The sequence below is a fragment of the Aquarana catesbeiana genome, linkage group LG07 (genome assembly GCF_042186555.1).
Source record: "Aquarana catesbeiana isolate 2022-GZ linkage group LG07, ASM4218655v1, whole genome shotgun sequence".
In the NCBI taxonomy this organism is placed as follows: Eukaryota; Metazoa; Chordata; class Amphibia; order Anura; family Ranidae; genus Aquarana; species Aquarana catesbeiana.
This window is the reverse complement of record NC_133330.1, coordinates 30,286,424-30,300,007: the sequence shown is the minus strand read 5'-3', so window position 1 is coordinate 30,300,007 and position 13,584 is coordinate 30,286,424. Positions and strand designations below refer to the sequence as shown.

The window sequence follows — 13,584 nt, the reverse complement described above, 5'->3', positions numbered from 1 at the left end:
TTTTTTTGTGTGTGTAAATCCACAGGATGCTGCGGGTTCCATGTGTTCATCAAGTTCAAAGCTCCGTTTACTAGATAGCAACAATTGCGTTGGAACCCAAGTATATATTTCTTTTTTAATGTTGCACAAAATGGAGATGGGTTGTCTTGTGTCCGTGGTGAGGAGATTTCCACACACTTCCTGTCCCAGTGATCTCCTGATTTCTCTAAGATAGGAAGTAAGAGTAAATTTCCCCAATAGGGCCAGGTTTTAATCAAAAACTTTGTCCAAAATGTAAAATGCAATCTTCCAGAGTAGATGTGTGGGGGTGCCATTGCTGGCTTATTTCGTAGTCCGCTTTTATCCCTTCCTCTGTACTTTGCAATCCCTTCCTCTGTGAGTTGCCGTAATGTACATATCAGGTGCCATGATACTGGATAGTAATGACTTGAAATTTTTAGGATCCAGTTACCATGCTACAGCATGGGCAGGCCTGGACCGCATTTCCAGGACAAGGGGTGGGCAGAGAGGACACGTGCCCTGGGTGCAGCTGATGTAATGTGGAGGGAGGGGCGCCAGTAGCGTTGCTAGCATCTGGCATCCAGCAGCTGTCCTGTTTCAATCACCGGCATCCCTTACCGCCTGTTATGCTTGTCAAACTAGTCCTGGGAAGCTTCCCCTAGGCTCCTGGTTGACTTTGATGTGCCCTATGAGAGAAGACAAGGAGGAGCCTGGAAGAAAGAACATCTTCCGCCCCGGCATTAATCTGTGATGTACACACAGTCTGAGAACTGTATGGAGGGAATGGCAGTGGACTTTGAATGATGACAGAAGAGTAAAGGAGAGAAGGTATGGAGGAATGTGGAGGAGAAGGATCATAGAGAGGTAGAGTAGCATTTGAGAAACTAGTAGTTGTCATTATTTGGATAAAAAAAAAAGGCTGATCAGTCTAAAATGGCCTGTCCTATTTTTTGTCCCAGTCTGGGCCTGAGCATGGGTCAAGGTAATCTCCCCTTAGAGTCAGCAATACGGTATTCAAATTCTAGTGGTCACTCCACTCACGGGGGTACGGTTTTCATCTAAAACAGAACAGTCAGGAACTTTGCACCCCATTGTAAATTGCAGCAAAATGTCCCAATTTAAAAAGCGTTTTTACACTTTATTTTTCTTCAGCTGTGGACAACCTTCCTATTCACATTCTGTTTTATTCTTACAGGTGACCAAAAAAGTGAAGAGCATGCAGATGTTTCACCGCCCTGTAAATGGTGCCATGCAAGGGGACCGGCTGGGAATCTGTGTCACTCAGTTCGATCCTAAGCTGTTGGAAAGAGGACTTGTCTGCACCCCAGAGTCCCTGCACACCATCCACGCGGCCATAATATCGGTGAACAAGATACAATACTTCAAAGGATCGCTCAACACCAAAGCCAAGTTCCACATCACAGTTGGCCATGAAACCGTCATGGGGAAGGTTATGTTCTTCAGTCTCCCTCCTCACCTCAACCAAGAAGAATCCACGGGTGGGTTTGACTTTAGCAAAGAATACTCATACCAGGATAGCTACCTTACAAAGGAATCAACAAATTCAGAACAGGACAAGGCAGATGGCCAACATGGGTGTGATCCCCTTCCCAAGCAGCAGTGGGCCCTCTTGGAGTTTGAGAAGCCAGTCACGTGCCCCAAGTTGTGCCTTGTCATTGGCTCAAAGCTGGACACTGACATTCATTCCAACACCTGCAGGCTGGCTTTCCATGGGGTCCTTCTGGAGGGGGTGGAAGACAAAAATTATGCAGAAACCTTTCTTCCCAAGTTGAAGGTCTTCAAAATGAAGCATAAGGAAGGGCAAGTTGAAAGGGTAAGGGCTATTATTCATTTGTCTTGATCAATCTTCACTATGTATATGACTTTTAGGCCTTGAAAAAACAAAGACTGGCAGGTATTCCATCCAGTCAAAAAAATTGAACTTTATCGGCACAACATTGAAACACTATGAATGTAAATAAAAATCATCTGACTACAGCACTAGGACGCTGTGGGAGCCAAAAAAAAGGGTCAATGCGTTTCGCTCTACTCATGAATAAATGCGGAGATAGAGTGAAACACGTTGACCCTTTTTCTTGGCTCCCACAGTGTCTTTGTGCAATATTCAGGTGATTGTATGCTTTTATAAAGTTGGATACCCATAGACATCTATGTGCAGCATATGGGCATTAAAGCCCACCATTTTTGCCATCGCACAAAAGGTTGTTACATGGGTGGCAAGATGTTAACGTGTATCTGAACCCAAAACAAAAATGTAATTTACGCCAGCTTAATCACATGACTAAGCCGACCTTCCTTCTGTCCCCTGGGCATACAAGCCCAGTAACAGGGACACTGAGGCAAGGGGGAAGGGGTTAAGATTACATTGGAATGGGCTCCCCTGGCCCTTTTTTTTTTTTATTTACTGCTCCTTAGCCACAGCCATGTTTTGTATTGTGTACTGAAACATCTCATCGCAGATCTATACGCTCTCTCTTCTTCATCCTGGGCCTTGCATGCAATGTTCTCTCCACGACAGGCTGCCCCGAGCCATTGACTTTTATTGCCGGGCCCACCGGGAGAGCGTATGAAAGCCAGGTGGAAGTGAGATAGAACCCAGTGCACTTCTACTTCCAGCGTCTGTGTGAACTCGGCCAGTAACCGCGACGGGGACTCTACAACGTATACTTTGCTGCAGCTGGCAGACTCCACGGGACACGGAGAGGTTTACAAGGTTTACTCTCGTAAAAGTTTCCTTTTTACTTCTATCAGACGTGATTTATTTGTTTCTCAAAGCAGAGTTTATGTTAGCATGAGGAAACGTGGAACTGCGATGAAACTCCAAAAAAAACAGAGATTATAGAAGAAGCATTGCCTAAGTGTATACTCGGAGATTAAACAGGTAAAGGGACGCTCCAGCCAAACACCCAGGGGCCACGACCTACCTGGGGCTCTGATGTACCTCTAGATTCTCACTGCCTCTGGATCCACTGAAACTTCCCACTCGCTGCCACTGCACCGCCGCTTGCCTCTCTATTCTTTGCCACTGAGACAGCGTGCACTTTCCCACTCCCGCCACTGCTCCAAAGGTGCACTTTTCCACTCTCGGAGTTCACATCCCTTTTCGCCGCCACTTTAACAGCAGCGCACTTCCCCACTTGCTGCCACTGCTTTTACTCACACTTCCCCAATTACTGCCACTGCACTGTTGCCCACTTCCCCCATTGGCTGCCATTGGACCAAGTCACACTTCCCCCACTGGCTGCCATTGGACCAAGTCACACTTCCCCCACTGGCCGCCATTGGACCGAGGCACACTTCCCCCACTGGCTGCGATCGACCAAGGAACACTTCCCCCACTGGCCGCCATTGGACCGAGGAATACTTCCCCCACTAGCTGCCATTGGACCAAGGCACACTTCCCCCACTGGCTGCCATTGGACCAAAGCACACTTCCCCGACTGGCTGCCATTGGACCAAGGCACACTTCCCCCACTGGCTGCCATTGGACCAAGGCAAACTTCCCCCACTGGCTGCCATTGGACCAAGGCAAACTTCCCCCACTGGCTGCCATTGGACCAAGGCAAACTTCCCCCACTGGCTGCCATTGGACCGAGGCACACTTTCCCCACTGGCTGCCATCGACCAAGGCACACTTCCCCCACTGGCTGCCATCGACCAAGGCACACTTCCCCCACTGGCTGCCATTGGACTGAGGCACACTTCCCCCACTGGCTGCCATCGACCAAGGAACACTTCCCCCACTGGCTGCCATTGGACCGAGGAATACTTCCCCCACTAGCTGCCATTGGACCAAGGCACACTTCCCCCACTGGCTGCCATTGGACCAAAGCACACTTCCCCCACTAGGATTGGAGATTGCCTGGTTGTCTGGTGTACTGTATCGCACACTATGCGCACATTACAAACACCCCCCTTCCCCCCCCCTCTTTATGACACTCATCACACTATAGATCCGTGCACTTGCTACCTTTCTTTCCCTTTTTTTTTTTTTTTCTGTGCGTTTTTTTGTGTGCTTTTTTTTTTGTATATGTGTATACAAATGGTTACTATGGTGCTGTGTCAGGGCAGGTCAGTTTGGTCTGTGCTCCCTTGATGAGCACATTATTTAAGGTACCGTAAGAGATGAATACTGTTAGGCTCTGAAGAAGAAGGTGCTACCTTCGAAACGCGTCAGCCAGCAGCGGTCTGCATGTCTTGTCCATAGGTCTGGAGACTGCTACCATCATTTGACTATTATGCGTGATTTTTATCTACCCTTGTGAGTAGTACTTTTACGTTTTCTGTTTTAATAAACCTTTTTAAAGATAATGCACTAGGCCGGTGCGCCCTCTCTTTTCTGTTTTTTGTCTGTATGTTAGGATTTCCCTATCCTTGAGGGCAGCAAGGCTGAAAGCTACCATCCATCGAGAACTTTGAACTGTCGGGCTTATACATTTATCCGCAAGAGTTTTTGTTTTGTTGTATATACACTTCCCCCACTGGCTGCCATTGGACCAAGGCACACTTCCCCCACTGGCTGCCATTTGACCAAGGCACACTTCCCCCGCTGGCTGCCATTGGACCAAGGCACACTTCCCCCCGCTGGCTGCCATTGGACCAAGGCACACTTCCCCCACTGACTGCCATTGGACCAAGGCACACTTCCCACACTGGCTGCCATTGCAGCAAGGCACACTTTCTCTACTTGCTGCCATTGCACCAACTCGTATTTCCGCACTTACCACCACTGCAGAGTTGCACACTGTCTTCACTGGCTGCCACTGCACTGATGCAAACTTTCCTCACTGGTAGCCACTGCTCCAATGCACACTTTCCCACTTGCTGCCATTACACTGGCTCACACTTCCCCACTTACCAGCATTGTACCATTGCTCTCTGTCTTTACTGGATGACACTGCACAGACACACACTTTCCCCACTGACTGACACTGCATAATAAGACACTTCCTCACTGGCCACCACTGAACAGATGCATGCTTCCCCACTGGCAGCAACTGCACCAATGTACACGTCTTCATTGGCCGCCACTGTATGGACGCCTGCTTCCCCACTGGCTGTCACTGCACCAACGCACACTTCAGCCACTGGCCGCCACTACATTGACATGCACTTCTCCCACTGGTCGCCACTGTACCAAAATATGCACTTCCCCAACTGGGCTCCCCTGCAACGATGCACACTTCCTCACTAGCTGCAATGCATGGATGCACACTTTCCCACTTGCCACCACTGGCCACCAGAGCACCGACGCACCCTTTCCCCACTTGCTGCCATTGCACTGACACTTCCCTACTTCCCTACCAGCACAGCACGAATGCACACTTTTCCCACTGGCCCCCATTGCACTGATGTAAATTTTCCCCACTTGCTGCCATTGCACTGACACACGTTTGTCCGACTGACTAACACTGCAGTGACACGCACTTCCCTCCCTGGCCTCCACTGCACTGACTTGCAATTCCCCATTTACCATCACTGCAAAGGCGCATGCTATCGTATTCATCTCGTTCATTGGATAAAGCACACTTTTGCTAGTTTTCTATAAACTGAGAACGTAACTACTTGTTTTATTTTAGGCAGTCCCCTGTAAGGCATGCTGGGACTCCTAGTTCACCTGCAGTCGGGAGGCCTCAGGTTAACCCGCCCGCTGTAGCTAGCCAGTGACGTGTGTCAGGGGCAGCGATGTGCCGCTCGCCGTGTTTTTGTCCTGTGTTTCTATTCTGTTGTGCGGTGAGATGTTATTATTTGGGCTGCTTGCAGTCATTTCGCCGAAGCATGTCATGGAATGCGGCAGAGTTATCTCTTATTTGGGTTTCTCACCTTAGCAGCAGTCACTTTCTGCAAGAACAAACAGTAATTGATACCGGGAGACGCCAAGAAGTTGCAGAGATTAAAAACAAGAGAATGGCGGCATTGGAGAGGGAGCGCAGATCGGGAGAGATGGAGCTCTCCTCGGTAATGACACATTTCTTGGTTTGCTAATGCCTTACGTCCTCAGAAGAGCCTTTATAATTACAAAACACCTTTTTAAGGGGTAGTCCACCCAAAAATGATATTATACGTGGAATCTGGTGGGCTGTACCATGTCTTGGATAATGCAACACCGATATTCCCCTGCTGTAATTCCTGACTCTGTTCCAGTCCATCTGGGGGACCTTTTGGGTGTTCCCGTCCACATTTTGTGTGTTCATGCTTCTTCTGTTACATATTTTCATAGTATGAAATAAATAATCCAGCAGAGATGGTGGGAACCACACACAATGAACACACAGGTGCGCATACTCAGGGACCTAGCAAAGGAATAATGGGAAACCCTCATAAGCGCACAGCAAATGTGTAGACTTGGGAACTCAGCACAGGGGTTGTGGGAACCTCTCCTAATGGGCACAGCATGAGTACAAACCCAGGAACTCAGCACAGGGATGGTGGGAACCCCTCGTAATGGGCACAGCAGGTGTACAAACCCAGGAACTCAGCACAGGGGTGGTGGAAACCCATTATAATGGGCACAGCAGGTGTACAAACCCAGGAATTCAGTTTAGGGATGATAGGAACCCCTTGTAATAGATATAGCAGATGTACAGACCAAGGAACTCAGCACAGGAATGGTGGGAACCCCTCATAATGGGCACAGCAGGTGTACAAACCGGGAATTCAGTTTAGGGATGGTGGTAACACCTTATAATAGATATAGCAGATTTACAGACCCAGGAACTAAGTGCAAGGATGATGGGAACCCCTCATAATGGACACAGCAGGTGTACAAACCCGGGAATTCAGTTTAGGAATGGTGGTAACCCTTTGTAATAGATATAGCAGATGTACAGACCAATCAACTCAGTGCAGGGATGGAGAAACCCCCTCGTAATGGGCACAGCAGGTATACAAACCCGGGAATTCAGTTTAGGAATGGTGGGAGCCCCTTGTAATAGATATAGCAGATTTACAGACCCAGGAACTCAGTGCAGGCATGGAGAAAACCCCTCATAATGAGCACAGCAGGTGTACAGACCTAGGAACTCATCAAGGAATTGTGGAAAACCCTCATAATAGGTGCAACGGGTGTACAGATCCAGGAACGCAGCTCAGGTGTGATGGGAGCCAAACATAATGAGCACAGTAGGTTTGCAGACCTGAGAACTCGGTATAGGGATAGTGGGAAACCCCCCCCCCCCCCCATAATAGGCATAGCAGGCATATAGTGCTGGAGACTTGGCACAGGGATGGTGGGAATCCCTCATAATAGGCATTGCAGGTATATAGGACTGGAGACTCAGCACAAGAATGGCAGAAACCCCTCATAAGGGGGATAGGACTGGGGAATTCCAGCTGCCTTATTTCCAGTGCAAGGTAAAAATGGAAATATTTGATTCGTTGCTGCGGACAAGACAAGTGACTAAGTGGTTAGCACTTTTGCCTGCATCAGTGGAGCGCCACCAGCACGCCATGTGAAGCAAAAAAAGGCAAAGATATCGTCAAAAAAAAAAAAAAAAAAAAGATGCCGTGTTCTGGCCCCACTAAGGATCCTTCCTAAGGCAACAGTGATATTGTTGAACGTGATATGATCTTTTTTGTAAATCTGCAATTTGCTAACTGGAGATCCTGCCAGTAACAACACTTCCTCCTGCAGGCCGACAACATTAACCCATTGATTGACCCCATAGTTGGCAACCTTAGTACGCTCCTTCGGTTGGACTTGGGGACGGCCTTTTTAGGTCTGCAGAAGGTGTGCACAGACCCAATAGGCAGCCGCCTGAAGAAGTGTGTGCTGACAACATTGTTGCTTATTGCAGGGCAGCGACTTGGGCTTGTCAGCCTGACACAAGAAGTGCTGTTGCTGTATGGATCTTTAGGTTAAAAACAATGTGAAAACTGTATACAATATGGGGGGGGGGGGGATTTACTAAAACTGGAGAGTGCAAAATCTGGTGCAGCTCTGCATGGAAACCAATCAGCTTCCAGGTTTTATTGCCAAAGCTTAATTGAACAAGGTGAAGTTAGAAGCTGATTGGCTACCATGCACAGCTACACCAGATTCTAAGTGTCCAAGTTCTAGGAAGTCTCCCCCAATGAGATATAATTCCAAACACACTAAAAATATATATTGGCTTTGCATATACTTTAGGGTTGAGAAAAGCAAAATGAGATCTATCTATCTATCTATCTATCTATCTATCTATCTATCTATCTATCTATCTATCTATCTATCTATCTATCTATCTATCATATCTATCTATCATATCTATCTATCTATCTATAATATCTATCTATATATATATATATCTATATATAACACACACTAACTATATTGCCAAAAGTTAGGACGCCTGCCTTTACATGCACATGAACTCTAATGGCATCCCAGTCTTAATTCGTAGGGTTCAATATTGAGGAACTTGACTGACCTGCACAGAGTCCTGATCTCAACCCCATAGAACACCTTTTGGGAGGAATTAGAGTGGAGACTGCGAGCCAGGCCTTCTTGTACAACATCAGTACCTGACCTCACAAATGCGCTTCTGGAAGAATGGTCAAACATTCCCATAGACACACTCCTAAACCTTGTGGATGGCCTTCCCAGAAGAGTTGAAGCTGTTATAGGTGCAAAGGGTGGGCCAATTAAGAAGAGTCAGTCGAAAACTGGGTTGCCATTAAAGTTTATGTACGTGTAAAGGCAGTGTCCCAATACTTTTGACAATATTGTGTGTGTATATATATATTCTCTCTCTCTCTCTCTCTCTCTCTCTCTCTCTCCTCCCCCCCCCCCCCCCAGGCAAACTGGCCAAGGGTGAATAGTAATTCAGTGAAGCTTGTTTTTATACCCCCCCCAGCTCATCTACACTGCTTTATATAACGTTTCACTGATGTGGGTTGAGTATCTCAGAATGAACAGGTTGCATGTCATTTGAAGCTGCTCACTGTTGCAGTCTTTGTGTCTTGTTTCCCTCAATAGACTGCTATGGCTTCTGCTTTTTTTTTTTTTTTGCTTTGGGGTGTGACAAACATGTTCTTTTATCAAGAAATAAAAATAAACAATCTAATTATGAAAAATAAGAATAATCCTCCATAGTTTTGCCCATTCATTTCTTTCTTCTCTGTGATTGTATCTGTAGCTCAGCCAGTGTTTTGCAGATGTCGGTATTGTTCCTGGTAAACCCTCAGAAGTGTCTGTGCGCCCGTACACTACCCCGTGCCTCAGGTGCCCGCCGTTACCTGCCCAGACGCCAGTATAAATATATTTACAGCTTTGATGTCTGCCTGGCTTTGTTTGGTTTTGGATGAACGGCGCAGACACACTAAGTGCAGTCCGGACAGTGCGGGAAGGAGTCGTGTTGCGCTCACGAGGTTGTAAAGAGTCACCGGCTGGGAATAAAAGCTTCCATCGTGTTGACCTAACATATTTATGAGCTCTCAGTGCATGTGTATAGACATACTTTTTTATTGCACAAATCGCCTGTTAATATTGTTTCAACTTTCAACCTTTGTTTTGGCAGAATTTACATGCCTGACCAGTTCATGGGAACTCGACAAGACGGCACAGGAACGGATAGGAGATGCTGAGCTCGGATATGCCACAGCTAAAGTCACCGATTATAGAATTGTCATACTTTTGTACTAACAACCTCGGTTTTTAACTTTCCTGATCCAGCAGTTGTGCAGGGAGTCTAGGGCCGGCCAAAGACAGTTCCAATCTCGGCCGGTTCAGCAAGAAAACGGCTGAGATTCGAACCATGTTTGGGCAGGCTGAATGTACCAAGTTGATCAGTCAACTTGGCTACAACCAGCCTGCTGGATTTTCCATGCGATTATCGCTAGCGGCTGGTATGGCCACTAGCAATAATCACTGTGTTCTCCCGGCAGGGGACGGCTCTCCCTGCCAGGAGAATGCAATGGCTCAGCGGGAAGGATTCCTTTGTCAAACGCTGTGGTTGCAGGATAGACGTTTGCTCCATGTATGGCCTGCATGAGTCTGATTGTGCAGTCCATTATGCACCAGTAATGCACTCAGTAATCAATACCCAGTAAAGCTGCCCATACAACGGTTAGAAATTAGTTCCTACGAAATTCTGATAATTTACTCATGGGGCGCTGACATCACACTCTCTACCTCATCCAATCAGAGAATGCTTTACATTCATTGAGAAAATGCGAAACAATCTCTGAATGGTAAACAAAAACACGGGGGCGGGCGCCGCCTCTAAGTGCAATATTTATAATAACTTTACTGGAGCAGCCAACTAAACACTCACATGTGTTCCATGATAATGTGCATCTACTAGTACCAACAGAGGGGTCGCCCAGCTTCCAGGTCGGTATCCAGCCACCGCTGGTGGTGTTGGACGGTGCAAGCCGGGTCACCGCTCATCGGATGTAGAGGGGGACTTCTGTAACTGCTGTGGAACGTGGAAGTGACGTCACGCCCAATAGACAGTCCTGTTGCCCTGGTAACTTGTTTTGGAGTGCCAACCAGCTCCTTTATCAAGGAGGTGATTGGTGCTCTGAAACGTGACCTTGAACCTGGGCGACCCCTCTGTTGGTACTACTAGATATGCACATTCTTATGAAACGCATGTGAGTGTTTATTTGGCTGCTCCATTAATGTTCTTATAAATATTGCACTTGGAGGCGCCCCCCTGTGTGTTTTTGTTGTCTTACAGAGATCCTTTCCTGTCTGTGGGGGGGGAGCCGCCCACCTAGTGCTCTCTTGATGTACCATTCCTTCCATTGGATTTATGGACTTTTGTAGTTTTATTAACTTTTATGAACTTAAATGACACACATTACAATTGGTTTCATATAAGACTATGGGAGTTTTACACACTAATTTACCAGAGTTTGCGCCATATACCTTGCTATTATAAATGGTGCCCATGCCCAGCAGCCAACCTCTTGTGTTCACAATGCAGCAGGGCAGCCGCTCAGCACTGCACCCGGAAAGCAAGCGGAGATCATTGGAGTAGCGATGTCTACCACAGTGATTTGGAGCTTCTATAGCAATCCCAGAGGTATGGTATATACTTAGATACATTGGTCTGAGCTGGTCCAATGTGACTATGTAAAAAAAATACCATACCTGGGATTCTTCTTCAAAGGGTAAGTTCACCTTTTCATTTTTCATGAAAAGATGAACTTACGCTTTGAAGAAGAATTCCAGGTATGGTATTTTTTTTACATAGTCACATTGGTCCAGCTCGGACCAATGTATCTAAGTATATAGCAGGGGTCTCCTAATTTTCTAAGCAATGGGCCAGTTTACTGTCCTTCAGGCTTTAGGGGGTCTGGACTGTGGCCAGTGGGAGTAGGAAATGTCCTAGTGTGGGAGCAAACAATACCTCATCATCGGTGTCAGTAGGAGGAATAATGCCCCATCATTGGTGTCAGTGGCAGTAAGTATTTCCTATTGTTGGTGTCAGTGGGAGGAATAGTTCCTTGTATTGTTGGTGTCAGTGGCAGTAATTATGGCCAATTATTGTTGTCACTGGGAAGGATAGATCCTCGTATAAGTGGGAGGAATGGTGCCTCATTTCTGGTGTCAGTGGCAGTAAGTATTCCCCATTGTTGGTGTCAGTGGGAGGAATAGTTCCTTGTAGCATTTGTGGCAGTAATTATGGCCAATTGTTGGGAAGTATAGTACTTTGTATAAGTGGGAGGAATGGTGCCCCATCATTGGTGTCAATGGGAGGAATAGTGCCCCATCGTTGGTGCTAGTGGATGGAATAGTGAATGGAATAATGCCCCATCGATGGTGTCAGTCTTAGTAGTTATGGCCAATTGTTGGTGTCAGTGGGAGGAATAATTCCTTGTATGTGGAAGAAATAGTGCCCCAAGGGCCAGATAGAGGCAGGTAAAGGGCCGCAGTTTGGAGAACACTGGTATGTATATATACCTTACCTCCTGTGATTGCTATAGAAGCTGCAGTGAAAAATGAAAAGGTGATATAACTCCAAATATTCTGGCCCCCTATCCGGACCCTGCTGCACATCTTGGCCTGTGCTGCCGGTGTAGCTATCCATACACCAGAGCCCGTAATGCCCGTGTTTCCAGTCTGTAAACTGCAATTTACAGCCCCGGAGTGAGAATCCCTCATAGTGCTCACAATGGCAAGTGCTCATTATTCAGCATGACCACGTGACTGTGCTGACCAATGAAAAGCACATCTGAGTTGAAAGAAGCACTTCTCATTGGTCAGCGTGGTCACATGGCTGCCTTGACCAATAAGCAATTTCCATTATGAGCATTATGTTGGATACTCACTCCGGGCTGTGTATTGCGGTCAGGCCATAGATGTGAGATCCCACTGTCAAACCTTTATTTTTTGCAAGCAGTCACTCAGTAAACATGCAAAAAAGTAGACGCTAGATATGTGCGGTTCGTTTCGTTCCAAATTAAAATTCGGATGATTTTTTTGTTATTCGGATGCATGCAAATTAGAATAGTAACTAATTTAAACAAATCCGAGATAACGAAACAAAAGTCGGGCGAAATACAAATTCGAAATAGTTTTTGAATCGAATTTCCTAAAAGAATAAAATAGAATAACAAATTCAAAAAGCAGCAAGAGATATTTGCACTTGGATGTAAGGACATATATAAAGGCAGCCACCAATGGTTTGATTACACACCAAAAAAAACATAGGATACAAAAGGGGCAGCGCCAATTCAATCATAAACAGTCTCTATAAAGCATTATAAGGGAGTCCATAAAAGCGTCTGAGGACGTCTGATTATGACGAAACGCGCAAGGCGGGACGGGACCTTGTGACATAAGCACGCGATCTGCCGTGGCCATCTTTAAAAATATTTGTTTGACATGTCTTTTACGATCTTCAAGTTTGAGAGTGCAAATTTTATCCGACTAAACCAGCGGTTTTAGCTCTCTAGACGTACTGCACCATTGTGGTGTTATTTTCATCCCTTTGAGGTTACCCTGCATCATTTGTTGGAGGTGGGATTATTTCAGGTGTACTCCATTGAAGCAGCCTGGAGTGGCGATTGTTTTAGTGAGACCGCTGAAGATCCATCGGTCCTGTATATCCTATGCTGGTATTTTCCTCTCTATAACTTGAGGATCAACACAATCTGGTAAGCAGACTGGCCTTTTTTACACAGTGGTGATGATTGGATCACACTTTCCTTCACTGATGCTGGTGTGAGGTTGTCCTCCTATCTAAACGCTTTTATGGACTGTCTTATAATGCTTTATAGAGACTTTTTATGATTGAATTGGCGCTGCCCCTTTTGTATTTAATAGCATAGAAAAAAAAGGAATAGAAAAGAATATAATAGAATAGAAAATAATATAATAGAGTAAAACGGAACAGAATAGAAAATAAAAGAATAGAATAGAAAAAAAGGATAGAATAGAAAATAAAAGGAAATAACATAGAATAGAAAATAAAGGAATAGAATAAAAAACAGATAAGAATAAAATAGAATTTAACCATCTTCTGAAATTTAAATCGCAAATAGAATCAATTTAAATACAGAGAAAAGAATAGAACATAAAAGAATAGCATAGAATTCAAAAAAACAATAGACTAGAAAGATAATAATCATTTA

General features: G+C 45.8%; 1 protein-coding gene across 1 annotated transcript in view; it reads left to right on the top strand.

Moving 5' to 3' along the window:
* Positions 1 to 13,584, top strand: part of EEFSEC (eukaryotic elongation factor, selenocysteine-tRNA specific) — a 243,240-nt gene that overhangs the window by 137,504 nt on the left and 92,152 nt on the right. Inside the window, exon 5 of the mRNA XM_073591890.1 lies at positions 1,196 to 1,834. Coding sequence (XP_073447991.1) covers positions 1,196 to 1,834 — 639 coding nt within the window. The remainder of the gene's footprint in view (positions 1 to 1,195; positions 1,835 to 13,584) is intronic.